At 43.8% G+C, this 12,170-nt stretch overlaps 1 protein-coding gene across 5 annotated transcripts in view; it reads left to right on the top strand.

Moving 5' to 3' along the window:
* LOC115087662 (protein FAM171B-like) overlaps positions 1-12,170 on the top strand; it is a 27,905-nt gene extending 15,735 nt beyond the window's left edge. For all 5 annotated transcript variants that reach the window (XM_029595113.1, XM_029595117.1, XM_029595114.1 and 2 more), the window contains 2 exons: positions 1,077-1,182; positions 9,350-12,170. In XM_029595113.1, the coding sequence (XP_029450973.1) occupies positions 1,085-1,182; positions 9,350-10,574 (1,323 nt within the window). In that variant the 5' untranslated portion in view covers positions 1,077-1,084 and the 3' untranslated portion in view covers positions 10,575-12,170. The remainder of the gene's footprint in view (positions 1-1,076; positions 1,183-9,349) is intronic.

Here is a 12,170-nt window from a genome sequence, read left to right as displayed (position 1 = left end):
ATGAGCTCCGGTGGTAGAAACAGGCAAAAGGAGGCGCGTCCCTAGCACCTCCTTTTGGCCTGGAGTGGCAGCTGTCAGTGGGTTTGACAGCCGACGCTCAATTTTGCCGGCGTCTGTTCTCGAGCCCGCTGACAGCAATGGGCTCGGAAACCGGACGCCGGCAAAATTGAGCGTCCGGTTTTCGACCCGACAGCCACTGGCCCATTTTAAATTTTTTTTTTTTTTTAACCCTTCGGGACCTCAGACTTAATATTACCATGATTTTAAGTCGGAGGGTGCACAGAAAAGCAGTTTTTACTGCTTTTCTGTGCACTTTCCCGGTGCCCGACGAAATTAGCGCCTACCCAAAAGGTAGGCGCTAATTTCTGAAAGCAAAATGTGCAGCTTGGCTGCACATTTGGTTTTCTGAATCGCGTGGGGAATACCTAATAGGGCCCTCAACATGCATTTGCATGTTGAGGGCGCTATTAGGTTCAGCGGGTTGGACGCGCGTTTTCAGCCCCTTACTGGGTAAGGGAAAACGCGCGCCCAATGGTGGGTTAACAGTGCGCTCCATCGGAGCACACAGTACTGTATCGGCCCGACAGTGCATATCTGATAAGTTTTCCCCCTTCAGTCCTAGTGGAGAAAAGCAAGGTCCTTATCAACTAATCTAGGATCAGATCTACCAGTTTTCTTCTTTTTTATGTCTTTTTGGGGAAAACCGTTTGTTTAGGCCAGTGGTTTCCAAATCTGCCTGAGAAATATCATATGGCTGAGATAGTGCATGCAGATATTCATAATGAATATGCATGAGAGATGCTGAAAATGAAGCGAGCTGGGGATACCTGGGGAGAGATTTGGGAAGCACTAGTTTAGCAAATCTGATCCTTACTGAGGCTTCTTTTTCCCCCCATTAAAAACGGGAGTCTATTAATATTATGAGACAATTCTGTGCCCATGGTGGCTGGGATTAGCTGATCAACCATACTAACATCTGTGGTCGCTCCATAATAAGAATCTCTACTGACTTGGTATTTGTAGGTGGTTTAATATCTATTCCTTGATCTCAATATTGACTCCTATCTTATTTTCAGCTTTTGCCATGGACTCCAGACACCATGCAATGTTTCTTCTTGTTATCCTAGTGGGAACTGTCCTACTTCTACTGGCAGCCTCCGTCCTGTTCATCTGCTACTGCAGGTAAAGTGATCATCTTCTGAGTCTGCCTTTTCTTGTGTATCTTTATTTTCCTTTTTGTACTTCCCTGTAACCATTGATATTTGAGCTATTTATTTGTATTTATTTAGCCGTCGTTCCAAGTGAAGATCACAGCGGATGCCAAACCCTTGTAGGGACGTACAGCCTGGACAGTGGACAGTCAGGCACAGTGTTTCAGGTCAGATACATGTGCTGCAGTGCTTATATTATCTGGAGCATAGGAGGCAGTTGGAGCTGCTGCAAGGCTTTCAATTGCTTTTATTCATCTTGCCATTCACAGGGGAAATTTGGAAACCCAAGCAAAGGCAGGTTTACTTTAAAAAAACACTAGCATTTCCATAAACTCTGGTGCCAGCCTTGAGCGGTGAGGGCTCACGATATCCCCTGTCATTGAAAAGATACGTTCACTGGGCCCACGGGTTGGTGGACATGACAGATATCGCTGAGCCACTTTGGCTAGGTGTGGCCAGACAGTGGACTTGTGTGCCCAATATGCCAGCGGATCTGTCTGCATGTTCTCTGTGGGCTCTGAGAGATACCGTGTCACTGACAGCTGTGCTGGCATCTCCTTTGCTTGGGTAGGCTGAGAGTCACTCATGCCAGCTGCTTTCTCTCTCGCTGTCGCACAACAGATGACTCTTTATGGGCAACATGCCTTTGGCATTCTGAAGTGAAGGAGGAGGTACTATCTGTCGCTGACACAGTGCTGCTCCTGCTTGGGCTGGCAGCACAACTCTCTGAATTGCCCGCTGTTTCCACCTCTGCTTCACGCCTAATCTGTCTCTGCCTATGGTGCTCCTGTTCAGACTTTTGCTAACAGCAGGTCCTTCACCAATAAGAGACAATTTTACTGTAGGGCGAGATTCCCTTTCACAGGGGGATCACAGACTGTGGCGAGCATGTATGTGTTCTGTTCTGTTAAAGGCCTTAATCTCTCTTCCACCTGCTGCTGCGAAACGTCCAGACAATGCCGTACCTCAATTGTCATTACCTCTTCCTGTTTAAAGGCCTCCAAATGTTCATCCAGGAGATTAACTATAGGAATGATGTCAGCCAAGGTGGCACTTTTGGAACTCAGCTCCTCCGTGACATCCTTGAAGGGCTGCAGGATTTTTACCAGCTGACTCATGACTAACCAATCAGGATGCCCTAGGGGATTCTGCACACCTATGTCCATTGTACCAGAAAGTTCATAAAGGGGTGTCTGCAGCTCCACTAACCTCTCGAGCATCATAAAGGTGGAATTCCACCGGATGGCAATGTCTTCAATGAGACGCTTGTGAGGCATCTCCAAATCAGTCTGCTTTTGTCTTAGAACCTGCCCCGCCTTCACGCTTCTGTGGAAGTGAGCTGCTATGTTCCCGCATTTCTGTATTAACCTATGCAGGTATTCATTCTCTTTGTCATTGGAATCAAACCCCAGAGCTGACTTCACTACCAGGTGCAGAGTGTGTGCAAAACATTGGATGTTCTTAAAGTGCCCGTTGTTTATTGCCTTAACCATGTTTGCACCATTGTCTGTGACAAAGAACCCTGCCTGAGGATTCCTGTCTTGCTGGTGTAGTTGCCAGCCCTCCAGCATCTGTCTAATGCATGCTAGAATATTGGCTGTGGTATGGGCCTGGTCCGTCAGGTGGGTGTGCAGTAAAGCCTACCTCCACCCTGATACTTGTTCAGTAATAGATCTGCTGGCTGCCCCTGCCTCAGCTAGGCCCCACTAGTGTGCTGTCAGGGAGAGGTAAGAGTGTGCAGCATTCATGGCAGTCAAGATATCGCAGGTGAAATGCATTCTCCCCTCTGCCTTAGCTAGCGGCGTTTGCATGCAACTGCGACACTGCTTGTACAGGCTGGGGATTACCTTTCTGCTAAATGTGGTTCAGGAGGGGACTTTGTAATTTGGAACTACTACCTTCAGAAAACACTTGAAACCCACATTCTTCACTAACTGCAAGGGCTGGTCATCAAGGGTAATCATTTCCCCAATGCTCCTGGTTACAACGTTTGAGGCTGCCTGCCTCCTACCCCGGGATAGCATTACCGCACTCCACCCCATTTCCTCCATGGTGGGTTGTTGCTTCTGCCACATGTCAGAGGGCTGCTGTCCTGCCACCTGACTGCTAGAAGAGGATGAGGGCTGACTCTGCTGCTTTTGAACCACTTTACGCTGCTTGGAAGGGGTCCCCTGACTGGTACTGCCACCATCCCCAGATCAAAGAACAAAAACCTCTAGATATGAGAAAAGGATTTCTCACTAGTGGTGGGACTTTAAACTGGCAGATTCAACTGTGATAATAGCCCTGCAACCACCATAAATGCACAAGGTTCCAGTGTATGTATCTGGTAACCTATGAGCTAAATGCTTCTATATGCTGATAGATATAATCATCGGTTGCTTAAGGCCTTTTATCTCTCTCAAACCAAAAAGCTGTCCACTAAAATAACTTATTCAGCAATGATACTTAGCTTAATGGTGTATGATTTGAGTGCTGTGACAACAGCTTTCTCAAAAACTAGACGCCGCGATACTCCGCTGTTTTCCGCGATAAACTTGAATGTAGAAAGGGTTTCTTGCAGGTCTGCAGGCACGATCCGGTGCTGTTTACAGTCCTGTCTTTCAGGCAAGATTTTAGTCGCACAATGTCTGGACACCCGACATTGCAGGGTTTCGGAGTTCTTCCTTCTTCAGGGGTACAGTATACTCATGTGCTGAAGATTTTAAAGACGTGCGGCATATTCTCAATTAGAAAACCACTACGGTATGCGGCTTATTCCTGGTTAAAGTCGGCGCTGGGTTCCTGTCAATGCAGGGGTTAGAAGAGCGTCTGATGGCAGTCCTCTTGATGCCCAGATGGCAGTACTCTTGTTGGGTGTTGCCTCTTCATATGATGCGTCATGCCAAAATTAGATAGATGTCCCATTTGCTTGCCTCTGCTAATATCCCTGCCACAGTAATTACACCGAGCAAAACTCTGGTCATCCGTCACTTTAAAGTGGCTCCAGATTGCAGATGTCTTTCGTGATCCTCCCTTCTCTAAAGCCTTGGGGGTGGATGCTGGCACTGGAGCTGAGGTAGTGGGTGCACTCTGAGAAGCAATGCCAGGGGCCTCAGTCACCCTCTGTGCCTGCGCTGACTGCTCTTCCTCCTCCTCTTCCTCATCAGTTCCATCTCTTCCCTGCTGCACTGAAGTGGAGGCTAAGACAGGACTAACTGATCCTCCTAAAGTTTCGTCAGCTATTCTGATGAGAATCCCAAATAAGATGATTCTTCATATGAATCAGAAGCAAACAGTGACTGCGCTACATTGTCAACGCTAAGTGTTAGTCAAGACTTCTGTCCCCCTGCTGCTTTTTGGGTGTCGACATTTTGTCTGGCATGACTCAGCCTCCCCTTCCCTCACCTCCAAAACTAAAGGGCCAGAAACAGGTGGTGGCGATGGCAATGCATCATGGTCAGATTTCATTTTTTTTCTGGATGGAACTGCCTGCCCCTCCAAAGAGTTTAGATTGCGACAGGTCCCTTTTAACTTTAATAGGGGAGTGGCACTAGTGTCTTTTTTTGAAGTGCCTCCTTTGCCAGTCCCAATCACTTGACAACATCTAGCTTTCCCTGACATTATGGATTTAATGTCACTGCCTAGTGCCTACTGCCTGCCCACTGTCACAGTGCCTTGCTATGCACTAATATAACGTGTGTGGTGCGCACACAGACGCAGCTTGCTTGTAAGCACAAAAGAGACAGACTGGGGATTTCACGGCACAGACAGTCCCAATAATAAAGTTCAGTCTGTTAAACTGCCCACTGAAGCCCAGGGCACAGAGAGACTGAGTGAGTTAACTCAGTTTAAAAAAGCTGGAATTGTTGGCACAGCAGGAAAATCGATGAAATATATTTTCCAATGCAAATTCTAGCAAAATTGAATATCTCTCCCAGCCACAACACCCAAATGGTGCTTGCTTGCAGCCTAGCCTAGAGGGTGAATGGAAAAAAAATGGCACTGCTAGCAGCTTCTCTTCCTGGCACAGAGAGACTGTCTCAGATCACCTAAATAATAAACTGCTTAAAACACAAACGGGGCTAGCTGGCACAGGCACTGCAGCCAAATAAAGAATAAATAGCTTTTTTTTCTTTTTACTAACTAGCCTAGCTAGCTCTCACTGCAGCCTTCTTCCACAAAGACCACCTCTCCACACCACCCCTGCAAAGAAAGTGCGTGGCTTGCCTCGTGCTGAAGTATATATAGTGCTGGGTCATCAGGAAAATGGTCACCGAGCACTGAATGACAGTGCGATTGGCTGCATTCAGTGCATTTCACAAAATGTAAGCGCTGATACGCTGCATTCCGGGATCCGTGCCAACCTGTCCGACCCTTTCCTGTGAGTCACTGATGACTCACAGGAAAGGGCTGGTTTTTGGCTCTGGATAGTGGATACACTGAAATGGCGTCCTTTGATTGCAAATGGCGAAGAAAAGCGCGCGCTGTGTGCCACACAACAGTTGAAACTGATAAGTTATATTCATGGGGAGTCGCGATGCGTTTTGCCTCCCCACAAATATAACGAATAGGGGCATATATGTTGTGGATTGCCATTATGGCGAAAATGAATGCACACCCCTAGTGTAGACAGATGGACTCAGCATCCCACCCATGGCTGCCGTTACTCATGGGATTCACGGGTAAGCCATGCTTCCTTCGGCTAGGACACCCATCCTATCGGGTGTCGACGTTTCTCAGTTGAGGGCACTGGCGGTCTCCAGCTATAACCAATTGAACCGGTTGAAATTTATTAAGTTAGCCAAGTTATAAAGTTAATCAAGTTATTCAAATTATTCAGTCATATATATATCCACAATGCTTTTCGAGAAGAATACTGAAGAGCTGCACTTCCTGCAGGGGTATATGTACGGGGGTTGTCGTCAGATTTGAAATCTGATCAGTCTCCAATTGCTATCAGGAGTACACTATACCCATTGGACCTGAGTCCATCTGTCTACACTAAGGAAAACAAAATTATCAGGTAAGTAATTTCTCCATTAGGTGCCTTGAGTGTGTATGTAATGTGTGAGTGTTAAAAAAAAATTTTCTGTGAAAGATGGGAAAGGAAGCATGGCCTTTAGGAAAAGGGGTTTAATGATTTATGGAATTGGACTCTTGATGATGATTATTATTAGTTTGTATCCCAGATTGATGGTATATAAATAATCTTTGTGATTTTACAATAAATTAATTTTCAAATACATAGCATGTAGTTTGTCATACATAAAAGCTAAATAAAATCCACATCAAATACAATAAAATGTATTTAATTCAATCTATATTCATGTTTGACTGCTATCTGCTCCTGGGGGAGTTCGGCGCACAAAAACTTAAACTTCTGCAAACTTTATATTGGTCAACATAACACAATTTACATGACAGTCTTTTTAAGTAATTACATTTTAAATTAATTCAGAAAAGTTATTACTGAGAGATGCAGAATTTTAAATATTTTGAGCAGAATTTCCTAGAAATTCACTGTAAAGAGTGTCCCTTCCCTATTCTTCTGGCTACTTTGCCCTCTCAGGCCCCAATTCCTCCACCTGCCAGTATTTCTCCCCTCCACCTCTAGGCTCAACCCCTTCCACTCCCAGAGTTTGACTCTGTTCTCAGTTCTGCCCCTCACACAAGCTCCCTCTGTCCCTCTTTCTCTCACACATGCTCCCTCACTCTCTCACTCATACAGGGCCCTCTCTCTTGTGTGTGTGTGTATGTATGTATGTGTGTGTGTATGTATATATATATATATATATATATATATATATATATATATATATATATATATACACACACCCATACAAGCTCCCTTTCTTTCTCATGCATACACCCTTACACAGGCTACCTATGTCTCTCTCAGGCACCCCTTCACACAAGTTCTCTCTCACACATACACAATCCCTTCACAAAGGCCAGCACCCTCCTATACATACGATCCCTTTTTTTCATTCTCTCTCTCTCTCTCTCTCTTATACACGCATTCACTCACCAGGGCCTTCATCTACGCTGCGAGTGGAGCACGTCCCGTGGGGGCCTTCATCTTCTATGCCATATTCTGTGCAAATTTTGCACTGTGCTAATGCTTATAAATTCCCCCAGGAGTAACAATTTGTGCAGAATTCTCCCAGGACCAATGTATATGTGTGCGTGTGGTAAAGAAGAAATAACAGGCAAACACAAAGAATTAGTGTTCAAAACTTCATAAGAAAAATAAATGTTGCTGTACAAAACACTAATGAAAAATCATCCTCCTAAAGTTTCGTCAGCTATTCTTTATTTTATTAAAGTATACACTAAATTGAAAACAATATACAAAAATACTCCAAATATCAAACTGATGTAATCTCTAATACAAAAGGTAATATATGATATGAAAAATACTAAATGTCAGAATAAATGAAACTCTGACTAAAAAAAGTCTTTAGCAAAGCTTATTATATCAGCCAATGCTGATGCCTGGACTTGCAGGTATTGTCTTGTCTCTACGTGAAAGCCGATCCTTAGCAAACGTGTCGCAGCAACCAGTGCTGATGCCTAAAATGTCTTCCCCCGACAAAGGCCAAATGTTTTGCCCCATTGGGCTTCCTCAGGGGGTTAAAACGATGAGAAGAAACAAAACATTGTTTCTGAATATTAAGCAAATTATGTCACCCAGAGTTCCGAGAATTACCCAAACTTCAATACAGTTCATTCAACATCTGCACAGAGTTTTAAAGAGCCTTCCTACCGCTCATCAAAGAGCGGGAACCACAAGAAATAAGTTAAAACACCAGTGGTGGGAGAGAGATGGTAACCCTATAAGGAACCATTGGGTTCCTCACATTCTGTTTCTGTGATGCGAGTCCCAAGTGAGCCATGCTTTACCCTCTGCCTATAGAAAACAGTGGGTGGTAGTTAGTAGGCTGTGTGTATTGGGTTGGTTTGTTTGTGGTTTGTTTTTTTATTTGTCTTGATGTCAGCAGTGACATCTAGTGGTATAGACTTGCAGTGAGTGTGTACTTTTTGGTCTGCCTGCTTGTTCTTTATTTGTGTTCTCTGGTGCAAGAACCCGTGGAGATGCTTTTCCCCCTCCATGGAGGGAGAAAATCACTTGGCTCTACTCCCAGGCTTACGACCTAGTTTCTTTTTGGAAAAGGCCCTGGGAGGACTCATGGGGATACCACCAAGGAGAATAGCCTGCTTATACAGTAGAAGTCTGATCATATATTTCAGCTTCAGAATTAAGTGATTGATCTTTCTCTGGCTGAACAGTGTGTAGTATTTTTTTTGTCTGAAATGACTTCCCTGTGCTGAGGGATCTATTGTGCTGCTAAGGATAATTTTTTAGTTTGCTACAGACTGCTTGTTTAAGGTTTACCATGGAAGTGGAACTTGCTATGTACACCCTATTTTTGTGTTTAATAAATTTAGCATTATTGGAAACACCAATCCTGTGAACAGAGATCTTTGTTCCAGGTTTCTGGTTCTCCCGAGGTCAAAGTGCCTATAGATTATCTTCTGTATGAGGACACCATTCGTCTATGGGCAGTGGGTAGTCTTGTTTATCCACAGTCCAATATACCAACTGTTCGACCACTTTCAAAGAACCCCAGTGACCAGTGAAATGTTTGGACTCTAGCAACTGGTTACATTCTGTCTTTGTTAATTTTCAAGAAATTTTTATTAAAAAAATTTTTAATGACCTGTTAAGTTTCCTTTTTTCTTTCTCCTCCTCTCCTCAAAAGTCTTACTTATAATTCAAGGAGACTCTTATTTATGTAACAAAGTGAATCTGCATGAACATTTGCTTTCTCCAAAGTGAGCTAAGTTTACCTTGAGAATTGCTCTTCCTTTTATGCCAGCAGAAAACAAGAGATCTAAAAGACTCCATTTCTCGCTATGGAGGACTTTTTTTTTGTTAGTTTTGCTGCTTTTACCACAAAATGGGTTCTAACCAGTAGCAGCAGAGCTTCCCTTTCAAGGTCTGCTAGCTTACAATATGCCATGGTTTAAAACCTATTCAACCCCAATGCATTTCAACACACCATTCTTCCTTTTAATTGTTGGTGAAACTAACATCTGGGTTAATAGCTTTGATCACAGTAATAAAATCCAGTACTTTTTTTTTCTCCCAACAGAAAGAAATGTTTGAAAACCAAGAAAAGCCAGAGAGTGTCCCTGAACTTGAATGCTCTTACCAAGAACCAAGCTACATCTATGACTGGGGTCAGCTTGATCCTTTCTGCCCCTCCATCCCTAACATTTAAAGGGCACCAGACCTTCAAGTATTCCCCATCCCCAGTAAAAGAAGATCTAGTTCATGGGGAAGAAGGGTATGTGATATTGTGTCCATCTTCAGAAAACCAAATAGCCCAGAAGAGTGCAACCTCTTGCCCTGGTCAGCAAAGCTGGCACAATGCTGAAAAAATCCCTATAAACCTACTTGAGCAGGGAGATCAAACTTCAGTATTACAGTACATGTCCAGCCCCAGTGTTTCTTTAATGGAAAGCATTTTGGGCCCAGGCAGAGATGTTGAATTTGGTCCATTCTGTGTCAAGGACAGAATGTGCAGCTCCTCCATGAAGAGCAGTGCTGATGTAAACTTTGTGTTTGTCCCCATGGAATCTCCTATTCCAAATGCTTCATTAATTGGCCATTCAAGTACATCAAGTCTTCCCAGAGACCTGGAGGACTGCCTTGCTGGCTCAGAAAGTCTAGATGACCAGCAGTATTCCTGGAGCTCGGCCACCTTGATTAATACCTTGATTCAAAACTCTGTTCAGGGCCAGCCAAATGGGCTAATGGCCATGAACCACGATGGCGAGCATGTGGAATCTCTTTCTATGCCAAGTACTTTAAAAAGACCTTCCTTTGCTACAGTAAATTTGGAAGGAAAAACTGCAGGTAAATCCTTGACTCAGCTTCCTAAATCAGCTGGCTTGCTTCAGCCGATGGCTTGGTTCATATCTCTAGCAAATGGGCCCTTTTCAGATGGTGCTCCCGTTGGAAAGAAGGATCTGAACAACATAACAAGTCTGGACTCCGGTGTGGATGTTATAGAGCTTCAGGTGAGGCAGGATAGCGAAGAGGTGGTTAAGAAAGGAGTTGACCCAGGAGAATTCATTCGCGGTCTGAGAAGCCAGGAAGACCCTTCAGGGTCAGAATGGGATGCATCGCGGTTGGTGATTGAGGAAGGCAATGGAAATATCAGGCTCATGGGAGGACTGGGAAGGGACCAGTCGGGGACCGAGCTGCAGATCGCACACAAGGAAGCGGCCATGAAGTTGAATGAAGCACACCGTCGCAGCAAGAGAAGCCTGTGGCAGAAAAGGGAGGAGCGACCATTAATGGGGATTAACTGAATGTTGCAAATCTGACCCAGTCAAAGATTTTGGCCCAGGAGTAGGGAATTATGGATTATATTAAACCTAAATCGGCCAGTGGGATCAATTTTTGCCAAACTATGGTTCTATGTGCGCATACAGCAACCTACATGACCTCTAGTTTTTCATCTGGCTCAGTCCTTGGGTTTTAGGGCCTCTTGAATGCATATATTTGGACTAGTAAAGTATAGAAGAGCAGAGAAGAAAGAGAAGCTTTGTAATTCAATTATAGGGAGCCAGCTTTGGAGAACACATTTGGAAGCTCCAAGGTTTTGTTCTTCATCCCTTTTTTTATTGTAAACTTTAAAGTGCCTCCACTATGTTAACAAAAGGAGCTGCTGCAGTGGATGAGGCACCTTCTTACCATGTACAGATTTGCAAGTCTGGGAAGGTTTGCTCAAACTGCCCTGTTCTGATTGCACTTCACTTTGCACGCTTACTACCTCAGTATAACTCCTTTACTCTGTATACCCAAGAAAAGCTAATGCCAACAATCCTGAAGTCTTAGCAGATGGGCATGCCTTAGGAAATGTTGCTGTCCACCCCATCCCTAATTGTGTGCACAGGAACCAACTATGCAGTCGAACTTAATGGTTTTGTAAAGGTTCAAGCACAAGGGCCGTGCAGTAGCCCACGGGTTGAAGAGGTACGTCTTCAGAGCTAGCCCTCTGTGCCATTTGTTGGCCAAGGGGAGGGTTGCCATTGAAGTGGCACGAACCTCCTGTGCTACAATGCACTACCACAGGGCTGCCCTCCAGCTTTTTCTTTTTTTTAATCCAGTTAACTTCCATGGAAAGAGTTTAGGGAGGTCAGGGATGACACACTGTGTGCATAACACCTTTCAGAATTTATAAATCTATAGATATCTGTGGTTCTTATATGTTTCACTCTTATTGTCCTGCATGTTGAATGGCAGTCCATTTTTAGTTTGCTCTTTCTTTATAATTGGGTTTTTTTTAAATAATAAAAGCATTTTCAGTAGAGTTTATATAAAAGAAATTGAATTAACCATAGCAGAGTGCATTTTTTGTATGAAATTAACACCCCCCCCCCTTTCTGCCGGTGAGGGGATATACAGCTAATCTGTGATGGCAGAGCCCAAAGCTGCTAGTACACACATGATACCTCTTTTCACACACACCCTGACACCCCTTCCCCCACCCCCCAATACAATTACAACACTTGACTTTTTTTAAAAATGGAAGTGAATATCCACGTACCAAATACTTTTTAATGAAATGCAGATCCCCTTATAATGGCTGAAATGCATCATGATATCACTAATACACACAATGACATTTCTAATACAGGACATTTTAAATTTTGAGACTGGGAAAGAACTGATCTGTTAGCATAGGTTTGATTTGCTGTTATCAAGCCTTAATGCAGCCAATCTAGACATCGTCTTTGACTGATGTATTGCAACATTCAATGACTACCTGTTTGTAATTTTATTTTCTATGTGTGCTTTTTAGCTACTTTTGATTTTAAAATTCCCACTTCAAGAAAGGCTGTAAAGTTATACTGTTCAGGGTTTTTTGTTTTTTTTTAAATAAAATGTATTCTACAAAGCAA

Source organism: Rhinatrema bivittatum, chromosome 3 (assembly GCF_901001135.1).
Source record: "Rhinatrema bivittatum chromosome 3, aRhiBiv1.1, whole genome shotgun sequence".
NCBI classification, from domain to species: domain Eukaryota; kingdom Metazoa; phylum Chordata; class Amphibia; order Gymnophiona; family Rhinatrematidae; genus Rhinatrema; species Rhinatrema bivittatum.
Note: the sequence above shows the minus strand (reverse complement) of the source record. Positions and strands in the feature narration are given on the sequence as shown.